A 23,590-nucleotide genomic window follows, 5' to 3' on the forward strand; every position below is an offset into this window, starting at 1 on the left:
GTGCAGGGCAGCAGCAGTAACGACACGGAGTCAGTGATGTAGTCCAGGGCCTTTACTCACAGTTCTTATTATCCAGACCACGTCTGCAGGTAACGGCTGCCCACGTCGTACTGTGCTCACCAGGTGAGGGGCTCAGACAACTCCCAGATAACTTTGGAGCGCTTCACAGGACCCCCTTTGTGTGTCCTTTGTCTGGCCTTTCTTACCAACCCTTCTGTCCGGCTGCCTCGGGCCTCCTCTTGGTAAACTTGGCGCCAGTTTCCCTGACCCTATGTGGTGCCTTCCTAGCGGGTGTAGCGAGGGGCTGCGCCACATAAAATGTCACAGCCTCCGGTTTCTAGCTGAGGGTCGTTTCCTGCCTCCACTAGTTTCGGGGACCGGTCTCCCCCTTTGGCCTGACCCCTCCACTCAGGTGGATTCGGGCGTGCGGTGGTGACTCGCCCGTCCGCACCCCTGGGATCCCTTCATTCCTCGTTCCTGGAGCCTTCTCCGCTCCTCTTCCTTCCTTCTCCCTCTTCCAGGCCTGGGCCCCTGTTACTAGGCCCGCCTCCGGAGCAGAGCTCATGCAGAGCCCCTGCTCCCTGCCACTTCTGCTCAGACTTCTCTGCACTGAACTAAGATGGTGCCCACCTTTTATACTCCCTTTTCAATGCACCCAGGAACTGCTTCCTCCCTGCTCCTGCACTACAGGGTTCCCCTTCCTCAGTGTTCCCTCCCCCCACTCCAGCCAGGGACAGGGACTGTCGTGCCCATCTCAGAGGCATATTGGTCGCCCTGCCCCACGGCAATGTGGTGTAATGCATGCAGGTGTCGGGTCCTGATCCACACTCCATCCTTACCTGAGAGTGAGATATCACACCTCTGGGTGAGGTGCAATACCTCTGTAGCAACCGAGCCCTCAGGGTGCTACAGTTCCATTTATCTTCAGCCTAGGTGACGTATTGTGATACAGGGCCGTGATTTTGGCTATAAAAGGGTCCCCTAGACCCCTACCCCAAGCTTTTTAAGAGAATCATATATGGCGTGCCAGGAGACTCTATGGAATGCTTTCTCAGCATCCAACGAGAGTATCTAATTACAAATTTTTAACTGCATCTAGCCCAGGAAATACTTTGTGCCTAGTAGCAGTGTCTGCTAGTCAGCGGATTATCCCGGCTGTTAAGCAAGCTACACCACCTGTAGTTTGGAAACTTAATTTTTTCAAAGGAAATGCTTCGGGACCACGGGATACTCAGTGAAGAGCATCAGGAAGCACCCCAAGGCATAGGGGCTGGGACTGGCAGTAGGATGCCTTGCGGTGGACAGCCGAGCTCGATCCTTATAAAAGCTTTTTAACTGCAGCAGCTTTAGTGGACGCTACTGGAGCTGGAATTACGCGGCTGCTGGCATGAGACTTGCCCTCCAATAGATCCTTGTAAATGGATTTAAAGTGTATTCATTCAAATTAGAGAGACAATTTAAATTAAAAAGCTTAGAGCTGCCTCCACCACAGGGGGGTTCGCTCGACCCACCAGCGGACAGGCACCAGTATTGGGAGAGGGGGGCTGGCCGTCAGGGTTCACCGCGGGTCTGGCACAAACCCGGCGACACGGAGGTGGCACGGGCAGGAGCGGACTGAACGTGTCGGCTTCTCACTTTTTGGATTTTAGAAGGGCATGTCATGCCTATATCTGTGTCTCCCCCTCCTTTTACTCCTCCACCTCTTTTCTTTTCGCATGACTATATGTACTTGTCACTTTTCCATGTGTTAGTTGTGTCTTCTGAGCAGTTTGTCAGCTTTTGGACACCTTTGAAGGTGTTTTCTATGTGTTTCTATGAGTTTTTGTTTGCCTGCCATTGGTTTTAACGGTGTTCGAAGGTGTTCGACGAACAGTTCGAAGAACAGTTCGGCGAACACACGGGTGTTCGACGAACCGAACCGAACTCGAACACTACGGGGGTGGCTCAACACTATTAGTAATCCCCCTATTTAGTAAAAAAAAAACAGACTTGACAACTTCTTGTTTACTAAGCACTTAAATGCACAAAGTAAAAAGATTACACAATTAGAGTAATGCTAAAGACTGTAGACACAACAGAGCTGATGGACAAATAGTTCTGCCAACAGCCAAGCCACAACTTTCTAACTAATAAGCTGTTCGCCTTGGCCCAAATGGCTTTCTACTGAGAGAAGAAGTTAATCTTTTTGTGCTTTTTAATTATTATGGACTTCAGGTTTTTGAAAAAACCTGCTGATATCACCCATAGTTATACATTGAAATTCTTATTTGGTTGTTATGGACATCTTCAATTCTTGTCTGAAGTTTTACCACTGAAAAATTATGGAACAACAGAAAAGGCTGCATGTAACATAATAAGAACATAAAATGGTACATCATCCATTTATTACAAGGAATGTCAAATGTAATAAGCTAGATGGTTTGATTAGCATTGCTGAATGCAACGCCGAGGTCCTAGGTTTGAGTCCAACCATAGACATCATCTACTCAGAGCAAAGGCATAACAACAAAAAGCCCAAAAAGAGAGTATATTGTAGGACAAAAATAATTTTATTCATTAAAAAATTACATATGATTAAATAAATACCAGATACATTAAAAGCAAGGTGCTGATATAAAGTACAGGGACATAGGAAATGTGTAAACCAACAAGTCTAGTGAAAGCCAGACTGTAATATTATAGAGGACATTGAGTGCCGTATACTATGTGAGGGTAGAGCCCTCCCCCATGAATTAGATAGGCTGTCCAGCCAACAAGGGTGACAGTATAGTATGGCACTTACATGTGTAAATGGTTAAATGTAGCGTCCCAGCCGCCCCAACGGACGTTTTGTCCTGCTTTCTCAGGCTACAAAATATACTCTTTTCTGGCTTTTTGTTGCTATGCCTATGTTCTGAATAGTTATCTGCAATTTACTGAGTTTTAGCCAATAATATTGTTTATGTGTATCTGTATTGGGAAACCTCTTGTTATAGACATCATATGTATGAAGTTTGTGTCCTCTCATATTTGTTTCTGTTTCCACTGGGGTTTTTTGTTTTCTAACATATTTCAAAAACACACTGATATGAAATTGGGTGTCCAATGAACTTGGGGTTTGTGAATATACAGAAATATGGAAATTTGAGTATGACATAACGCCAAGGCCATGTCTACATCTCACTATTGCCCTCTGTTTGATGTACACGCTGGAAAACAAAACCTCCTGGTATATATCTGTGATGGAGGGCTGCCATATATCCCACTGCACAAACATAGACATGGAATGTGGCTATCATTGGTCTCTTTTGGTCTCTGTCTGGCCAATTGAACCCTGTACATACACTTAACTGTTGGGTACTTTTCCCGGTATACATTCTAAATGTAGATCATAAAAGTGAGGTGAACAAGAGCTTTGTGATCATTTCTGTACAGCATTCTGATAACTAACAAGAAATAGAGTAAATGAACCAATCTCAATGATTTCATGGAAGACATAATGCTGATGGTCCTCTGATTTCTAACCTTTAGGTCAAGTTCCTTCATATGAGCCTCCAATGCTGCAGTGACATTGTGAATCTCCTTCTCCTGTGCATGCAGTTCCTGCTTAGTTGTCATGATGTCACCTGATAATTTTGTTATGCTGGCATCACATCTGAAATTAAAGAAAAAGGAAATGCTTTTTAGTACTTATTGTACATGTCATACACTATATTCTGTTCTGTATCCGATTCTGATTTTTAGATCTCTATTATTTACTCCTAACGAGATCAGCCAAGAAGTCATTTGTACCAAACTGGTGATTTGATGATTTAGTGATTTTAAGAGGCAGTGTACGTATATAAAAAACAATATAAGTGACCATTAAAGCTGACTCATGATATACAGTACAGACCAAAAGTTTGGACACACCTTCTCATTTAAAGATTTTTCTGTATTTTCATAACTATGAAAATTGTACATTCACACTGAATGCATCAAAACTATGAATTAACACATGTGGAATTATATACTTAACAAAAAAGTGTGAAACAACTGAAAATATGTCTTATATTCTAGGTTCTTCAAAGTAGCCACCTTTCGCTTTGATGACTGCTTTGCACACTCTTGGCATTCTCTTGATGAGCTTCAAGAGGTAGTCACCGGAAATGGTCTTCCAACAATCTTGAAGGAGCTCCCAGAGATGCTTAGCACTTGTTGGCCCAGCTCACCCCAAACCATCTCGATTGGGTTCAGGTCTGGTGACTGTGGAGGCCAGGTCATCTGGCGTAGCACCCCATCACTTTCTATCTTGGTCAAATAGCCCGTACACAGCCTGGAGGTGTGTTTAGGGTCATTGTCCTGTTGAAAAATAAATGATGGTCCAACTAAACGCAAACCGGATGGAATAGCATGCCGCTGCAAGATGCTGTGGTAGCCATGCTGGTTCAGTATGCCTTCAATTTTGAATAAATCCCCAACAGTGTCACCAGCAAAGCACCCCCACACCATCACACCTCCTCCTCCATGCTTCACGATGGGAATCAGGCATGTAGAGTTCATCCATTCACCTTTTCTGCGTCGCACAAAGACACGGTGGTTGGAACCAAAGATCTCAAATTTGGACTCATCAGACCAAAGCACAGATTTCCACTGGTCTAATGTCCATTCCTTGTGTTCTTTAGCCCAAACAAGTCTCTTCTGCTTGTTGCCTGTCCTTAGCAGTGGTTTCCTAGCAACTATTTTACCATGAAGGCCTGCTGCACAAAGTCTCCTCTTAACAGTTGTTGTAGAGATGTGACTGCTGCTAGAACTCTGTGTGGCATTGACCTGGTCTCTAATCTGAGCTGCTGTTAACCTGCGATTTCTGAGGCTGGTGACTCGGACAAACTTATCCTCAGAAGCAGAGGTGACTCTTGGTCTTCCTTTCCTGGGGCGGACCTCATGTGAGCCAGTTTCTTTGTAGCGCTTGATGGTTTTTGCAACTGCACTTGGGGACACTTTCAAAGTTTGCCCAATTTTTCGCACTGACTGACCTTCATTTCTTAAAGTAATCATGGCCACTCGTTTTTCTTTACTTAGCTGCTTTTTTCTTGCCATAATACAAATTCTAACAGTCTATTCAGTAGGACTATCAGCTGTGCATCCACCAGACTTCTGCACAACACAACTGATGGTCCCAACCCCATTTATAAGGCAAGAAATCCCACTTATTAAACCTGACAGGGCACTCCTGTGAAGTGAAAACCATTTCCGGTGACTACCTCTTGAAGCTCATGAAGAGAATGCCAAGAGTGTGCAAGGCAGTCATCAAAGCAAAAGGTGGCTACTTTGAAGAACCTAGAATATAAGACATATTTTCAGTTGTTTTACACTTTTTTGTTAAGTATATAATTCCACATGTGTTAATTCATAGTTTTGATGTCTTCAGTGTGAATGTACAATTTTCATACAGAAAAATCTTTAAATGAGAAGGTGTGTCCAAACTTTTGGTCTGTACTGTACTTTATTCTGAAAATGTGATAATGTTCTTAAAAACAATACATTTTGCTCCCCAAATGTGTCATTGCTATAATTGAGGATTCATTTTTTATCTGCTGTACCATTGGTATCCTGGGCACTTTTTTGTTTCTAAAACACACTACAGGCTGATCCAACTTTGATGTAATGTCCTTAAAACAAGTCAAAATCAGTATTGTGTGTGGCCTCCACGTGCCTGTATGACCTCCCTACAATGCCTGGGCATGCTCCTGATGAGGTTGCGGATGGTCCCCTGTGGGATCTCCTCCCAGACCTGGACTAAAGCATCCGCCAACTCCTGGATAGTCTGTGGTGCAACGTGACGTTGGTGGATGGAGCGAGACATGATGTCCCGGATGTGCTCAATCGGATTCAGGTCTGAGGAACGGGCGGGCCAGTCCATAGCTTCAATGCCTTCATCTTGCAGGAACTGCTGACACACTCCAGCCACATGAGGTCGGGCATTGTCCTGCATTAGGAAGAACCCAGGGCCCAGCGCACCAGAATATGGTCTCACAAGGGGTCTGAGGATGTCATCCCGGTACCTAATGGCAGTCAGGCTACCTCTGGCGAGCACATGGAGGGCTGTGCGGCCCTCCAAAGAAATGCCAACCCACACCATTACTGACCCACTGCCAAACCGGTCATGCTGAAGGATGTTGCAGGCAGCAGATCGCTCTCCACGGCGTCTCCAGACTCTGTCACGTCTGTCACATGTGCTCAGTGTTAACCTGCTTTCATCTGTGAAGAGCACAGAGCGCCAGTGGCGACTTTGCCAATCCTGGTGTTCTGTGGCAAATGCCAAGCGTCCTGCACGGTGTTGGGCTGTGAGCACAACCCCCATCTGTGGATGTCGGGCCCTCATACCACCCTTATGGAGTCGGTTTCTAACCGTTTGTGCAGACACATGCACATTTGTGGCCTGCTGGAGGTCATTTTGCAGGGCTCTGTTCCTCCTTGCACAAAGGAGGAGGTAACGGTCCTGCTGCTGGGTTGTTGCCCTCCTATCGCTCCCTCCACGTCTCCTGGTATCCGCTCCTTGCTCTGGACACTGTGCTGACAGACACAGCTACCCTTCTTGCCACAGCTCGCACTGATGTGCCATCCTGGATGAACTGCAATACCTGAGAAACTTCTGTGGGTTGTACTGTAGACAACGCCTCATGCTACTGCACCTCTAGGGGTGAGAGCAATGGCAAAATGAAAAAGTGACCAAAACAACAGCCAAAAAGGATGAAAACAGAGAAATGGTCTGTGGTCACCACCAGCAGAACCACTCCTTTATAGGGGTATTTTGCTAATTGACGATCATTTTTACCTGTTCTCTGTTCCATTTGCACAACAGCAGGAGAAATTGATTCACAATCAGTGTGACTTCATAACTGGACAGGTAGATTTCACAGAAGTGTTATTGACTTGGAGTTACATTGTGTTAAGTGTTCCCTTTATTTTTTTGAGCAGTGTATACTGTAATTAAATGTATAATTAAATGTAGGCCCCACTAATGTGACCTGCATCTATTTGTCTGATCACAGAAAGATAGTCAGGAGCTGTCAGCTGTCATTGGAGTTGTTGTCGGAATTCCTATACAAATGAAAAAATATTCTGATCACCTCAACACGAACAGCAGCACTTGTCAGGGCTCCTTCTCGAGATAGATGTAGGTCCCATTGGTGGGACCCGCATTCTATCCTGAGGATATACCATCCATGTAAGAGATGGGAAAACCCTGTAAAATTAATTCAATATATGCAAAAATATTATTTATTGTTAATCTATGTTTTGTATTATTTTATAGGCTTTTATAACTGACATTGAAACATGTCACTAAAACAGAATTCACAGAATTAATTCTGACAAGAAGATAGGATATACTGTAGACTGCAGATATATATCTGACAAGTCCAAAGTGAGTCCATACCTTTAAAGGGAATCTGTCTCCCCCTGGGAAGTAGATAACCTATTAATATGGACATACAGGTGATAGAAATGTTAAACCAGACCTACCTGTATACCTCATATTAATAGTGTATTCCGTGATCTTCTGCGCATGCGCCGGCAAGTCACTGCGACTTCCTCCCATAGAAGACAGGAGGAGGTACCCATCGAGGAGGGAGTCCAGGGCGCAGGTGCGGGATTACAGCGCCGCAACTACATGTCACAGGTCACTATGACCTGCAGGGGAGAGGGAACGCATTTTAATGAAGAGAGGAGGAGGGATTCCTTCCAGGCCCCTTATGCCCCAGGGTCTGGAAGAAATCATCAGCATAAATATATAATATAAGATTTCTGCACAAGTCCGCTAATATGAGGCATACAGCTAGGACTGGTTTAACATTTCTATCACCTGTATGCCCATAGTAGTAGCTCATATACATCCCAGGGGGTCACAGATTCCCTTTAAAAAAAAGGGATAAGACACATTAGAAATTAATTTAGAATACCTCTTCACACTGTATGGAATCAGTACCAAAGCTCTGCATGTCAATAGTTAATGCAAAGATTCTGCTATATCATGTCCTACATTGTAAAGCCACTTTAAGTCTTGTATTTTTAAGATTTGACAGTAATTATTCGGGTATAGTTTATGTGTAAAACTACTTTAATTCCTGGCTGTATTTGATAAGTAATGTCCAGCCTGACAATAATTAATGCAGTATTCTCATATTAGGAAAATGCGGTGTCAGCGGTTCCTGTGTCTGGCTCCTGATTCAACATTTTATTTAATAAAAAAACAGCATTTCATTTTTTATTAGCACTTCAGCCTCCTATCAGATTTTCAGTTTAACGTGCATATATAGTTATATGGGCACAGGGGTTAGCCAGTAGGTTAAATATGATAAAATAATTATTGTATAGGACAATATATGTAGACCGAAGTTTATTTGCCCTGCAGATCTGGTGTGAACTTGAATTGATCTTGATGTACAATATCCCTGTTTCCAGCAGGAAAATAGATCGTGTCTTACCAGAAAAGAAGTATAATCAAGTATAAAATGTAAGTAGTATACTTACACTGACTGACAGCCGCCCTAATGACGAGTGAGTTATCAGTTGGAGCAGGAAGCATGGTTACCACCACTACTCTCTATTCACAGACCGGTGACTGACACGCACCAACACCACCCCCGTGACTGGAACCCGAAAGCTGCTGGGAAGAATAAAGTTAATTTCCTCCCAGCAGCAGGACTCAAAGTGCGAGGGCGCCGGGTAGGTTCAAAACACTATTAGCCTGCAGATTAACCCCATATCTGCAGGGTAATAGCGTTTTTTCACATGACAGATTCCCTTTCAAGCTGTCAATACACTCGTCAACACAGAAATTGCAACACCAAAAAGGAAAAGTCATGGAATAATGGAAATCACAGAATTGATAGATATTTTAATGATATGCAAATGATAAAAAATTGGAAACAAAATTTTGAAAATATCTTGATATATTCAGTATCAAGTATGAGATCATTAATATTTGTCTGAAAAATGTTCAGCCATCCTGAGGCATGCAAATCGTCAAGATCTACTGCTGACTGCTCCCTTTCCAATTGCCGACCAGTAATGACCCAGATGTGCTCAATGGGAAACAAGTATGGAGACGCTGCAGGCGACTTCTTATTCTCAATCATGAAGAAAAACCTAAAGCAAAAGCATTTTCAGGACGTATAAGAAGTTGAGAAAAAATAGCTGTAGGCACTTAACAGCATGGGTACCCCCTTGTATATGTATAGCAGCAATATGCTAGGTCAAATAGCATGCCACTATGATACAAAATCAAATATATTATTATGCACTGTGTATATACAAATGTACAAGGTTAAGGCACATAATTGCAGACATATTCATTAGGTCAATGCCGAAACGCGCGTCTCACTATCCTTTCTTGTAGTAAGTACAGCTTGCACTACTTGATTACATCCTCACTGTACATAGAATATGTCTACTATACATATATTTTTAATCTTTGTGTGAGCCCCCCTGCTCTTTTGTATATCTTTTTGTTACCTTCCTCATTGTTCAAATAAAGCATATATTTTGCATTCCTTGTATGTACATTGCAGTGTGGTTGACAGAGGCATGGTTACCACTACTGAGTCTGCTGCAGGCTGGATTTCTTTAAGAGTGCTTAAGCGTTAGCAGGGATAGCTGGAGGAAATCCTTCACTCATCTAGTCTTTTAGCATTATTGAGAGGTGAAAAAGGTATTTTTTGATAAAGAACGTAGGACTGAGTTTGAAACGCATAGATATGCCCCCTATCCCCATAAAAATTCTTTTTATCCAATAAAGTATTTTTTTGCAATCTAAGAAGGCTGGAACAAATTCTTGGTTTTTCCATTGCTGCAAGTGGTCCGCTGGGTTCCGTGCTTCAGGACGTCAAGGAGTGTGGGTGAGCTGTTTTTTTTCTATTTGTTATTTTTAAGTCCCTTATTTCATGGCAACCACAAAGAGCAACTTTACCATATCCAAGCCAAGCCTTCTCAATTTTACAATCAGACTCTATATCTGTATGTACCAGAAACAAATGGAGCTCTGGAAAGGGCAGATTATGGTTGAACAATCAGGCCTTTGGTTTACTTGTAGACGGTAGACCTCTTCTTGGTAAGCCTATTTGTAAATGGAACTGTCAAGGTAAAATATATATTATAGAAAATCAATTAGTTTCTTTTAATAGATTACCTAATCAGTGTGAATCAATATAGAGATGATGGAATAATCTATGTGTATGTATGCAAATGTGTATATGCACATGGATTATGTTAATAGTTAATGAATATATAACTAATAGCTTCTATTCTTATTGTAGATACGAACAACTAAATTATTTCCTGGGAATGACGTATGCATGTGCATGGCTGATAACAGAGAGATTCATGTCGAGTTGGCAAAGATGGCGCTGAGAGACGAACTCACCCCTCCCTAAGGCGTTACTGAGGTCAAAAGATACATGGACGAACAAATTACAGCGTGCCGAGTTATCAGAAAAGAGTAATAAATTTTACTAATCCCACCTAGAAGGAGAATACTATATAACCCCATGTCTACGTAATAAAGTATGCCATTTGTGTGGTTCAGTCTCTGAGTGAAGTTTTTCAACCAGATTAGCAGATTTGGTTAATTAGCTTCTCTGCATGCACTCGGACATCTTTAATTTGGAGGAGAGCAGTTACCTAGTGTATCTTAAATTGGTGAAACCTTTACAAATGGTGCCGTGACTCGGATCACACTCGAGGGGAACTCTAGGTCTCGGGGTGCCCATCACCGGACCACCTACGGACGAGCCGGAACTGCTCAAAGCGAGAGCCTGATCAGCTCTCATCACTGAATACGGTAAATCTGCAGATTTAATGAATCCGTAGTACTTACTCGTATTTTGAGCGGTCTCTGGTGAGTTTGTGGTGTCTAGATTGGCCCTTAGGGGGTCCCCGCTGTGTGATTCCAAGAACTCTGGTTTGTAGTCGCTCCTGGCTAACTGCTGCTCTGTGGTATATCAGGGGTCCCGTCCCATTAGAACGATCTTTGTACGCAGGGACGTACACGTATACACTTGAGAATTTAGAAAAATTTCTTTGTTTATAACGCGGGCACGCGGGGAGTGACGTTGTTGCTGATAAGTCGTGTATTAAATCATCATTAGGACGCGGGCACGCGGGGCAGGCCAATCCTCTATTAAGTCGTGTATTAAGTCGTGGGACGCGCGGGGAGTGAAGTTACTGATAAGTCGTGTATAAAGACGTCATTAGGACGCGGGCACGCGGGGTTAACCAATCCTCTATTAAGAAGTGGAATACGCGGGGAGCCAACTGCATCGTTAAGTCGTATATTAAGACGTCACTAGGACGCGGGTGCGTGGGGTGTTCAGTGCTTCATTAAGTCGTAAAATAATCAATTCAGTGCATGTTAGGGAGTGTAGGGACTTGTTAGAATTCTACTTGTGTATCAGCTGCCTGGTCTGATCATAAGTCTAAGGGGACGGGACACCTGGAGCCAAAATCATGGAAAAACTAAAGACATTGTTTGTGTCGCAGGGGTCGCTCGATCAGGAGCGACAGGACCCCAAAGATATAGTTGCTAGAAGAGAAGGAAGGAAATATGTAGAGAAAACTGAAAAAGTAATGTCATTGTGTGGGTTGTATACGGGGGGTAGATTACAGTACGAGATGTTGAATGCAGCAATTTGTGAAAACAGGGAAAAACTGGATAATGGGTCGTTGCAAAGTGAATACATGTGGAAAAAGGCTGCGCAGAGTTTATCGAAAGAAGGGAAAAAGTATGTGCAGAAACTTAAACAGTTAACTAAAATATGCGAGCTATCAGATAAGGGCCGGTTACAGCTGCTAGAATGGCAAGAAATTATGAAAAAGAAAAAGGGCAAGCTAGAAGTTAAAGGATTGTTACAAACAACCTTGGCTTGGTATAGAACAGCAGAGAACTTGTCAAAAGAAGGGTGGGTGAAGAAAATACAGACAATAAGGGAAAGACGCTATGTTATGTGTATTACAAAGATACTGCTCTCCAGCCACCACCCGATAATGGCGGACGGGGGGGATGGACCAGTACAAATGGCAGTCAGCAGAATCCTGATAATAGAGATACTTGTCTTGCATGCGGGGCACCACGTCCCAGACCTCACACTGTTCCTCCCCTCCCCACCATGCCTCCACCACTGCCCTATAATGGCGGCGCAATGAATTGTTGGGGGTGTTCTAATTGTGGCCAGCAGAATCCATTGTCAGCAGATTATTGTGTTGCATGTCATACGCCCCGTCCAAGAGGCCCACACCTTGCTACTATCCAAGCCACTCCTAGTGCCCCATCCTCATCTGTTATACCTATGTCTGCCCAAAGTTCCAACCCTTCCTGCAGCGGCCATGTTGCTACACCCATTGCATCACCTCCGGCCTCTGACCAGATATCCCTTTCGGCGGTGGCCATCTTGGCACACCCTTCCTGTAGTGTGTTTCCTTCCGGTGGTGGCCATCTTGGCACACCCGGAATACAGGCCGCAATACACACTACACCCAGAATTTGTATGAAGAAGATCATCATGATCAGTGTGTGTCACAACTTAGAGCTACAATCAACAATATTCTGAAATATGCTGGAACTAGGAACCTTACTTCTATTGCTCTTCCTGCTATAAATTCTGGAATGTATGGATTTCCTATGCAAGGCTGTGCCCAAGCGATAGTCCAAGCTATACGGGAGTATAGATGACTAACTACTTTGGAGGAGATAAGACTAATCAGCAATGACTATCATAAATGTCAAATTCTCACCCGAGCTGTGGAAAGTGTCACAGCTAGATCAGACCCACTCAGCGCCAGATGACCTCAGAAGATAACCCAAATGAACTATTTCCTAGACGAACAAGCCCACCTCCTGTTGCTGTGTTGCCAGTATCTCCCTCAACATCTTCTCAGTCAGAATCTTCAGTGCCAGATTACCATAATATGTGGCATTCACACCTTCACAAGTTTATCGAGTGATTAGTCAACTACCTGACCCAGACAGACACCCTATGGCGGTCTACAGAAGAATCAGACAAATTCAACAAACTTATTCAGCCACTTGGAAAAATCTTCATGAAATCATTAGCATTAAAGCGAGAGATGCCTTCTGGCCAATAATTCAAGTAGCTCTGAATGACAGCCAAGTGAGTGACAAGGAGACTTACCAATCAGGAGGAGCTTTTTGTCAACAACTTCAGTAATGGGCCAAGGAGCAGCTCACAGACTCATCTACCAGTGTATCGGACTGTACTCAAGAATCAGGGGAGAATGTCAAATTTTTTTACACCAGAATCTATACTCTGTTCAAGGATCAAGGGTTCGATGAAGGTCAGAGGATCCAACAGAATCTGCTAGTCACTTCATTTGTTAGGGGACTCAGAGAGGAGATCTCAGCGAAACTTACAGACTCCAGGCCAGAATACGTGAACATGTACCCGCAAAGGCACTCCTCATTGCTAAAGCTATAGAGAAACAATTGAATGCTGTACCAAGGCCTGCTCCAGAGCCTACAACAGCACCTACACCGACTCCTGTTCCTGCTCCAGCTGCTCTAGCAGTCTATCAACCTGCAGATAATCAACAAGAACAGTTGCCATATCCCCCAGGATACCCACAACAACTATACCCCTCAACCCCACGATGGGGTTGAGGGGTATAACAAATGTACAGGACCGAGTTTAAGACTAAGGGAACCAATCTGTTACCGTTGTAATCAACCAGGGCATTTCAGAAGAGGATGTCCGGAGAATAGAGGGGATCCTTTCTATGGCTCAATGCCACTCTCCTACAACCTGCAATTTGAAAGAAGAGATTCTCCACGCTACCAAGGGAATCCACGGTACTCCAGCCAAGAGTATAGACAGCCATCACGGCAGCCACCACAGAGAGAGTATGAGATAACACCAAGAGAACCTGTGCAGAATTACAGAGACCAGCCACCACAACTGATGTCCCAACACAACAGGGACCAACCACGCCGGTTTGTGGGGGAAGACCAGAATTACCCCGCATAGGACAGTGGCAAACCCGTGCTCACCTTGACCTCAGTTGAAAACGCCCCCACTAAATCTGGACTGATTTCTACTGTCAAAATTGATTTAAAGGACAGAACTTTACTTTTCCTAGTAGACACGGGTGCAGCCAGATCAGTAATACAGTCAAGAGATTTTCCCTATGAATCGCTTATATCTGATGATTTCCTTTCATGTGTGGGAGTGGATGGAAAACCACACTCATCCCGACTAACATTTCCATTGCCTATTGGGAAAGAACAGAAGCTGCTGGCCAGATTGCTCGTTTCAGACACCTGCCCGCTTAATTTGTTGGGAGCAGATCTACTCCAGAAGTTAAATGCTCAGATATCATATGATGAGAATGGAATGCATCTAGATGTCTCTACTCCATTATCATTAGAGGAACAAGCAAAGGTACATGCCCTCCCATTGTGTGTCATCCAATTTGCAACAACAACCGCCATACCACAGCATTATCTTGACGGCATACCACCTGAACTCTGGTCTCAAGGTCCTGATGATATAGGCCGGCTGCCTGTCACGCCAGTCCAAGTTTTCCTGAAAGAAGGTGCACGAATTCCCAGACTCCCACAGTACCCACTGAAAGCAGCCCAAGAAGCGTCATTAGATGCCCAGATCCAAGAATTACTCAAGAAAGGAGCATTAATTCCCTGTGTTTCTACTGCTAATACTCCATTGTTTCCAGTGAAGAAGAAAACTGCAAGAGGAGAACCGGATAAATTCAGGATGGTGCAACATCTGAGAGCTGTGAATGCAGTTACAATTCTGGAGACCCCAGTGGTGCCAAATCCACATACATTACTCAGTGAAATTCCCCCTGAGGCAACGCATTTTACAGTAATCGACTTGGCAAACGCCTTCTTCAGTGTGCCTCTGCATCCAGACTGTCAGTATCTTTTTGCTTTTACACACAGAGGAGTACAATACACCTGGCCATTATGCCTCAAGGAGCTCAGAACTCTCCTCATCACTTCTCACTGGCCTTAACTACCTGTCTCCAACCCTGGAAGAGTGAGAATCCTGAAGTCACATTGATACAATATGTCGATGATCTACTCCTCTGTTGTCCCGAAGACCAAACTTGCCACAGGTTCACCTATTCTTTGCTCCAGTTACTCTGCGAAAGCTACAATGGTGTTGTACCAAAGTTGTGTTTTTGGGTCATTGCATATCCCATGGTACCAAGCATCTCACCGAAGAGCGGAAAACTGCCATCTGTGACATCCCGTACCCGAGAACTGTCAAACAACTCCAAGCTTTCCTGGGAATGGTCACATACTGCAGGCAGTGGATCCCTAATGCGTCAGCTCTCATGCAACCACTATATGATCAGGTCCACACTTCTGAGCTTGACCTGCATTTTGACCAAGAAGCTGAAGATGCAATGGACCAGTTGAAAGAACTCATCATTTCAGCCCCTGTACTGGGGATTCCCAACTATGAATTTCCATTCTTATTTGTCTCTGAAGCGTGTGGCCATGCCTCAGGAGTTCTGGCACAAAAACATGGAGGCCACATGAGACCCATCGGATATTATTCCAGTAAATTGGATCCAGTGGCGCAAACAGCTCCAATATATCTCAAAGCAGTGCTGGCAGCTACAGAACTCCTCCACAGAACAGCAGATGTTGTACTTGGCCATCCTACAACTATATTAGCCCCTCATGATTTGAAAGCTATCCTTACATAAACCCAGCACAACCATCTATCCATGCAACGTCGTGTCAGAATCCAATGTGAGCTCCTTTTAACAAAAAATATAGCTCTTCGGCGATGTACTGTCTTGAACCCCTCCACTCTACTTCCTCTGTCAAGAGGGGACTGCTCTGAAGACTTAGGGGGGTCCTCAGAAGACCATGAATACCCTGATTCGAGTGACCATGATTGCCTTGAGGTCATGAAGGCAGAAACCTCTCACCTACCTACTTTCTCTGAGCAGCCACTGTCTGAAGCGGATCTGATACTGTATACTGACGGGTCCAGATACGCAGATGAATATGGAACTTACCATACCGGATATGCGGTGGTGTCCCCACCAACGGTTGTTTCTGCTGGACCACTGCCATCTTATATGTCAGCTCAAGAGGCCGAACTGTATGCTCTGACCGAAGCCTGCAAGTATGCAGAGAGTCGAGTGGCCAATATCTACCTGGACTCGAGGTACGGATTCGGGATTGCCCATGACTTTGGCCTGATATGGGCCCTGAGGGGCTACAAGACAGCCAATGGAGCGCCAATCCGGAATGCATCGGCAGTGAGAAGTCTGCTAGAAGCTCTGAAGTTACCTAGGCAAGTGGCTGTGATCAAAATTAAGGCTCATGGGAAACTGAATTCAGAGGAAGCCAAGGGGAATCATCTGGTTGACATTACAGCAAAAGCAGCAGCTATGGAACCAATATTTCCATAGGAAGCAGAGGTGTCGGGGGGGAGGGAGGTGTTTGTGCTTACCAGAAGTCAGAGACAACGAGGGGATGAGAAAGAAACAGGAATGAGAAATTTGGGGTTGGAAGAAGAAGAGGAGGAAGATGAAGAGGAGCAAAGACTGGAAGAGAATCCGACACACAGGACTTAGGTGGACCGGCAGAATGCGGTAACGGAAGAAGGAAAACAAGGATGGATCGGACGGGGAGGAACGTTTTGTAATGACGGAATCTGGAGAGTGGGAAGAAGAATATGTCTGCAAAGAGCACTGTATCCTGCAGTGGCTCAGTGGGCTCACGGAAAGGTACATAGAGGGAAGAATCAGATGATTTCAGCTATCAATAAACTCTATATTGCGCCCAAGATCTCAGTTCTTGCTACAAACTATTCTGGGAGCTGTGAGATTTGTAACACTTGTAATCCCGGAAGAACAGAACATGTGCCAAAGAAGAAACTGGCAAAGTCACAGTATCCTTTCCAGAGAATCCAAATTGATCATATGTAATTACCCAAGAGTGGGAGATATGAATATGTTCTGGTGGTGGTGGATATGTTTTCCGGCTGGACAGCAGCTTACCTAGTAGCCAACATGACCGCTAGAACTACAGTGAAAAGGCTTCTGGCAGAACTTATCTGCAGATTTGGGATTCCAGAAGTGATTGAAAGTGATCAAGGACCCGCCTTCACTGCAGAAGTTACCAAATCAATCTGGGAGATGATTGGGGCGGATGTGGGCCTGCATACTCCTTATTATCCTCAAAGTGACGGCAAAGTTGAAAGGATGAATGGCACTTTAAAAAACAAAATTCTTAAAGCCAGTAAAGAATTGTCACTTCCATGGCCAGAGGTGCTGCCTATTTCCCTATACTCAGTTCGAAATACCCCGAGACAACCCACAGGGCTCACACCATATGAGATCTTGTTTGGGGGGCCACCTAGAAAGAGTCGATATTACCCACAGCAGCTTAGTTCAGGGAATGATAAGCTTGTGAATTTTGTTGTCGGACTTGCTAAAGAGTTAAAACTAACACATGCTCCAGTGTACTCTTCTATTCCAGACTCAGATCTTGAACCAGGTACTCACAGCATCCAGCCTGGAGATTTTGTCTGGATAAAGAATCACGTGCGAGGCACACTGGATGCCAGATTTGAAGGGCCCTACCAAGTGTTGCTTACATCACCTACGGCTGTGAAGGTCGAAGGCCGAACATCATGGGTCCACACATCCCATTGCAAGAAGTTGGTCTGAGACCCCCAACCCTGATGTTCCTTTGTCTGATGACAGTAGCTGGGGGGGAAGCCTTTGTTACGGTAACACGTGCATTCCAAGCAATTATTACTAAAGAGAATGATATTCCAGTTTTCTGGTACAACACTTCCTTGAATGTGGTGACATAAAGATTAGGATTAGATTGGAGGGCAAATGGACTGTGGAATGTGCCTTAACTAAAGCAATAATGTCTGTTTACCTTATATCTGAGTCCCAGGAATCAAAAAAGGAAATAAAGGCTGCGTTTGCAGGCACATACAGGGCCAAGAGAGAAGTTAACCCCAAAGGCAGTTTTGACCCACACATATATATTAATGTTCTCAGAGTGCTTAGGGGGGTGCCAGACAAATTCAAGGCCCGAGACCAAGTGAAGGCGGGATTTGAGCCCATAATACCCATAATAACCTTAACAAGAACGTAGATTGGATAAATTACATATATTATAACCAACAAAGATTTGTCAATTACACCAAAGATGCCTTGCAAGGGATAGCTGATCAACTAGCACCCACATCTACCATGGCTTTCCAAAACAGAATAGCTCTGGATATGCTACTTGCAGAGAAGGAGGGGTATGCAAAATGATAGATGAGCATTGTTGTACTTATATCCCAGACAATACCGGCCCCACAGGGAAAGTTAGTAAGGCTCTCAAAGTCTATGAACAAACAGTTATCCTTAGAACAAAAGTGTTGTACCAGAGAGATCACCGGAAGTAAATTAGTTTGTAAAGTTAATATCCATATTTCTGTGTTAGGGGTGGCCCTCGATTACCCAGTCACTAGATCTTTTAGGGTCTCCATCCCTTTCCTGTAGGTCTTCGTATGAGTTACATTTAGGAACGTCGGTGGGTCCGTCTAAAAGGGACGGGGTGCCCATCACATCGTAGGGTTCCAGAATAGCCTTAACATAGGGTCAGTTCTTCTCCCCCTCTGATTTTTAGCATATGGATATTAAAAGCAAATAATTGATTTTAGGGGGGTAAAATATATATTATAGAAAATCAATTAGTTTCTTTTAATAGATTACCTAATCAGTGTGAATCAATATAGAGATGATGGAATAATCTATGTGTATGTGACTCGCCCAGGGGGAATATGGGGGACTTGGTACCCGGGCCTTTACCTTCTTGGGATGTCACGGCAGTCCCAGGTTGGGTCAGGGGAGAATAACAGACACGCACACAGGGGGTTCGCTTCAGTACCTTTACTGGTGTAGATGGCAGGTACGGTCCAGGGTACTTGATAGGAAGGGTGCACTTCTGGACTCTCCCCAGTGAGCGGGTATAAGGCCTCCTGATCCGTTTCTTTCTCTCACTCTGTAGCTTCTGACCAGCCTGAAACTAGGCCTAGCTTCTGTACTCTTTCACTCTCCTAACCTGTATGCTTGGTGGTAAGAACTTTCCTCTGGATACCACTATCCCTGGACGCTGGGGCCTTTGTGGTTCCTAGTTCTTTAGATGATTGTAGCTTCAGGTTGACCAGGGGTCTAGAATCCTCCTGGTATACCGGTTATTCCTACTGGGCGTAGAGGACCCTGTAGGCGCGGACCCGGTGTCCGGCTTGTGTTCTGGGGTGAGCCTAAGATGCTCCTCTGCTCTTATAACTCCTCTCTCCCTTCTCCTTGCCACGCTCTAGGCCCTGAGGCTTCAGCACGTGCTTTAGGCCCTGGCTGGCCCTCAGCACAGCAGCTCACATGCTGCTTCTTCACTGATCTCAGTGCCAGCACACTCTCTCTACCTAACTCCACCCTCCAGTATATATATCCCTAACAGGGCTCCCTCTGGTGGTATGAGGTGGAAGGGTGGAGGTGTCTGTTATGTAATGAGGGCCTCTTATGGAGAAGTCCATCCATGCACCCTTTTGGGTCCTGTGGTACCTGTAATAGCAGGGTGCCACATATGTATGTATGCAAATGTGTATATGCACATGGATTATGTTAATAGTTAATGAATATATAACTAATAGCTTCTATTCTTATTGTCGATACGAACAACTAAATGATTTCCTGGGACTGACGTATGCATGTGTATGGCTGATAATAGAGAGATTCATGTCGAGTTGGCAAAGATGGCGCTGAGAGACGAACTCACCCCTCCCATTGGAATTCCTAAGGCGTTACTGAGGTCAAAAGATACATGGACGAACAAATTACAGCGTGTGGAGTTATCAGAAAAAAGCAATAAATTTTACTAATCCCACCTAGAAGGAGAATACTATATAACCCCATGTCTACGTAATAAAGTATGCCATTTGCGTGGTTCAGTTTCTGTGTGAAGTTTTTCAACCAGATTAGCAGATTTGGTTAATTAGCTTCTTTGCATGCACTCTGACATCTTTAATTTGGAAGGGAGCAGTTACCTAGAGTATCTTAAATTGGTGAAACCTTCACATAACTTCAAGTTATTAAGAAAAACATGTTGAACTGAATGGCTAGAAAGAGATATCTGTGTCCAAAAAATGAATGTTCATGGATTATTTTGACTGAATATTGATACAGTATAATGTGCATGAAAGACCTTTTCATCACTAGCATTTTTACACCACAATCCTGACTTAAAAAAATATATTTTCTTCTGCAAAAAAGTGGCCTGTTCTAGAAGATTTTTGGAAGCTACTAAATTTACTTCATAGGCACTTAACTATGTAGATATGGAAATTATAGACACTGACCTGGCCACACGTCCTCGCAGATCCCCAATCCCAGCTAGGTGCTTCCTGTCCAGGCTCTGTACAGCAAAGCTTGTTCCTGAGCTGACTGTATCTCTAGTTCTTATCTCATTTTCCAAAATCTACAATAACGAGGAAATATATTCATCCTCTGAGAACATTGTTAATATCATCTAGTGGATGCAACAAAACATCTATTGAAAGGTTCTATTCAGCTATTGACAACCCTCCCTGTATGACTGCATACAGAGAGGACCATCAATCAATTAGCAGAACCACCCATAAGCATGCACTCGTAAGCATAGAAAGAACAAGGATTTAAATAAATAAAATAAAAATTATACTGGATCCCTGACCTCAAATTCAATCAGCATAACTCATCCTGCAGTGCACCATGCTGCCCTTTTATAGAACTGAATATATAAATATAACAGATTCCCTTTAAGTCACAAAATTGTAAAGGATTGTGGCTACTGCTCAGTCAGACTAAACACTTTTTTATAACTACTTAATATGATAATTTTATATGAAGTAGTAAAAAAGCCATAAACTTTTGACTCAGAATATGGTAATCTAAAAACAATTTCAGAGAGTGTATTTACTGTACAAAATAAAACCATATAAATTTGGTATTGCCATAATCGTGCTGACCCACAGAATAAAGTTAACACTTTATTTGTCCGGCAGTAGTGGTGATTAGTGTAAAATTTAAAATGCAAAAATCAGTGGCCGGATTGCTTTTTTGTTTATATTTCTTCCCATAAAGAATTAATAAAAGATTAATAAAAAGTTATTTGTTCACATGTAAAGCGCCATGGAATGAATGGCACTATAATAATAAATAATAATAATTTGTACCCCCAAATGATGCCAGTAACAAAAGTAACTCATCCTGAAAAAAAACAAGCCTTCACACTACCATGTTGTGAAAAACTTAAAAAAATATGACTCCTGGAATGAAAACAAAAAAGTAAAAAAGAAAATGGATTGTCATAAGGGAAAAATTGGCTGTGACACCAAAGCTCAAGGTAAGTCTCACTGTACAAAGCAAAAGTAGGGCTCACTTTAATTTTAATCAGGAATCTCAGAATTATTTATGCACATTCTATATTGTACCTCAATATCTTTGCTCAGCTGCTTGATTATTTGTATGACTGTCTGCATGTGATTTTCAAGCAAACGTTGGGCCATCACATCCCAATGTTGGCCACGGTTTCCTCGCAGCATGGATACATCTTCTTTTATCTTGAAGGCTTGATCTAGGAGAATAGTAGTGGTCTTTTCTTGATTAAATAATCTATCTTCTAATACCTCTACCCGTTGTCCTGAAATTGTTGGCAAGAATGATTGACCCCTAAAATATAAGGAATAGTAAAAGTTAAACATGTACAATATGATAAGAATAGAAATATCAAATTTAATTCAAACGGTCAGTCAAAGTGAAAGTGCCCTCAGAATATTACCTATTAAATCAGGGTATTTCATAATATGCATTGTAAGCCACATTAGGGTATGTTCACACAAGGCAGATTTGTAGCAGTTTTTGTCACTGTTTCTCGAATATCAATGTTTTTTTTTTTTACCATGGAAAGTAACCTCTTGAGGTGTGATTTTGAAATCTGCAACATGTCAATTCCTCTTGAGGTAAATATGCATTTTATTTGCAGATTTTCCCCACAGATTTGAATGAGATGAGGAAGAGCCGCAGCTAAAAAATTTCATTTGCATTTTTTTGTGTTTCCACAGCATAAACGCAATAAAAATGCATGTAATCCTCACATTGCTTTAGCAATAAAGTTTTGTTATAGCTAAGTAAAAGGATCTATTCAAAACAAGGTTAAAAATGCTAATCAAAAAACGCAATAATAACACAATAATAAAATGCAAGCAACCTTAATCAGCTAAGAAATGATAAATATACGAATATACTTTATGTTATTAATTTTTGTTTGCGCATGAAGGTCAGTTGTTTCAAGGTAATGATATGCAATTTTACATTTCCTAATATTCAGCTAATTGGTTAAGTTTTCCTATTTGATCTCCCCACAAGCTGAAATGGTGTAATTATACTAACTGCCAAATATTAAGCAAGCCAAATTATACTTAGACACTTGTGTCTGTATATTCTTACACCTCCATCAGCTGATGCCTGCCTAATGATATACAGCTTTAGTGAACTCTGTGCAGACTTGCTGCACAATACAAAGTCTTTTACTTTACTCTGACATTTCTTGGTGCCGAAACCCAGGAGGCGATACAGCATTTCAGAGCAGACCAGCGAGACTCATGTGATGACACAGAGGAACCAAGACATGGCTAAGATCTTTAATATCTTACCATATTGTTCCTCTTTGTTCCCTCACCGTAAGGACTGCTCTGTAGTGCTAACTCCATCCTAAGTAAGTTCACACTTGCCTGTTTAAATAAGCTGCTATTTTAATTGTGATATTTGCTGTGAACCAGGAACTTAGTTGTATGTAGTGTGATATTTACTGCGAACAAAGATATTGAGTTGCATATTATGTGTTATACTGTGAGTAAGGATCTGAGCTGTGTGTGTTGTGTGACTGATTGTAAATGTGTTCTAAGATAACTCTGTAAGATGAGTCTCCCCAGGTGGAAAAGTAGCTCAGGGGCTGATGGTAGAATTTTTTGCATGAGCTCATGTTGGTCAACCAAGTGCCCATCCACAAATGGAAGAATGATTGGAGGACTCATAAATATGTTTCCTGCTCCTGTCAGTCAACCAAGTGTTCAGAGAGACACAATTTCTGAGGGAACTGTGCGTGTACCTCTGAAAGAGATATTTCTTGGGCTAACACATGCTCTCACAGGTAGAGAGGAAGGTGTCTGGGCATCACAGATGGTAAAATCTCGCAGCAGATCTCCTTGCAGCCATAGAAGCCATAATTAAGTACACTCCAGATGGTGTTACTGTGTCCAATTCACTCTCTGCGGACCACTTATAGACACTCTTTAGTGCCTTTGTAGCGTTCCCTTTGTTGCCTGCACTTGGTGGGGATCATCAACAGTACTCAAACTTGCTTGCCATAGTACCTTCCCAATTTTGGGCACAAACCAAGATGGATGTAGGGAAAATTCCAGTGTCTCCTGTAAAAGTCACTGTAAAAGCTTGGCAGTGTATTACCTCAGAGGAAACAATATCCTTTGAGTTTGCTCCAAATTGATAGTCTGCAGCAGCTGATTGATCA

The 23,590-nt window shown here is 43.1% G+C and overlaps 1 protein-coding gene across 2 annotated transcripts in view; it reads right to left on the reverse strand.

Annotated features, from left to right (window-relative positions):
- FAM81B (family with sequence similarity 81 member B) overlaps nucleotides 1-23,590 on the reverse strand; it is a 107,785-nt gene that overhangs the window by 43,869 nt on the left and 40,326 nt on the right. For both annotated transcript variants that reach the window (XM_073678344.1, XM_073678352.1), the window contains exons 3-5: nucleotides 21,495-21,732; nucleotides 20,382-20,500; nucleotides 3,505-3,634 (exon numbers count right to left, since the gene is read on the reverse strand). In XM_073678344.1, coding sequence (XP_073534445.1) covers nucleotides 3,505-3,634; nucleotides 20,382-20,500; nucleotides 21,495-21,732 — 487 coding nt within the window. The remainder of the gene's footprint in view (nucleotides 1-3,504; nucleotides 3,635-20,381; nucleotides 20,501-21,494; nucleotides 21,733-23,590) is intronic.

The sequence above is a fragment of the Phyllobates terribilis genome, unplaced genomic scaffold (assembly GCF_046119375.1).
Source record: "Phyllobates terribilis strain yellow unplaced genomic scaffold, ASM4611937v1 Scaffold_1__5_contigs__length_1240528914, whole genome shotgun sequence".
NCBI classification, from domain to species: Eukaryota; Metazoa; Chordata; class Amphibia; order Anura; family Dendrobatidae; genus Phyllobates; species Phyllobates terribilis.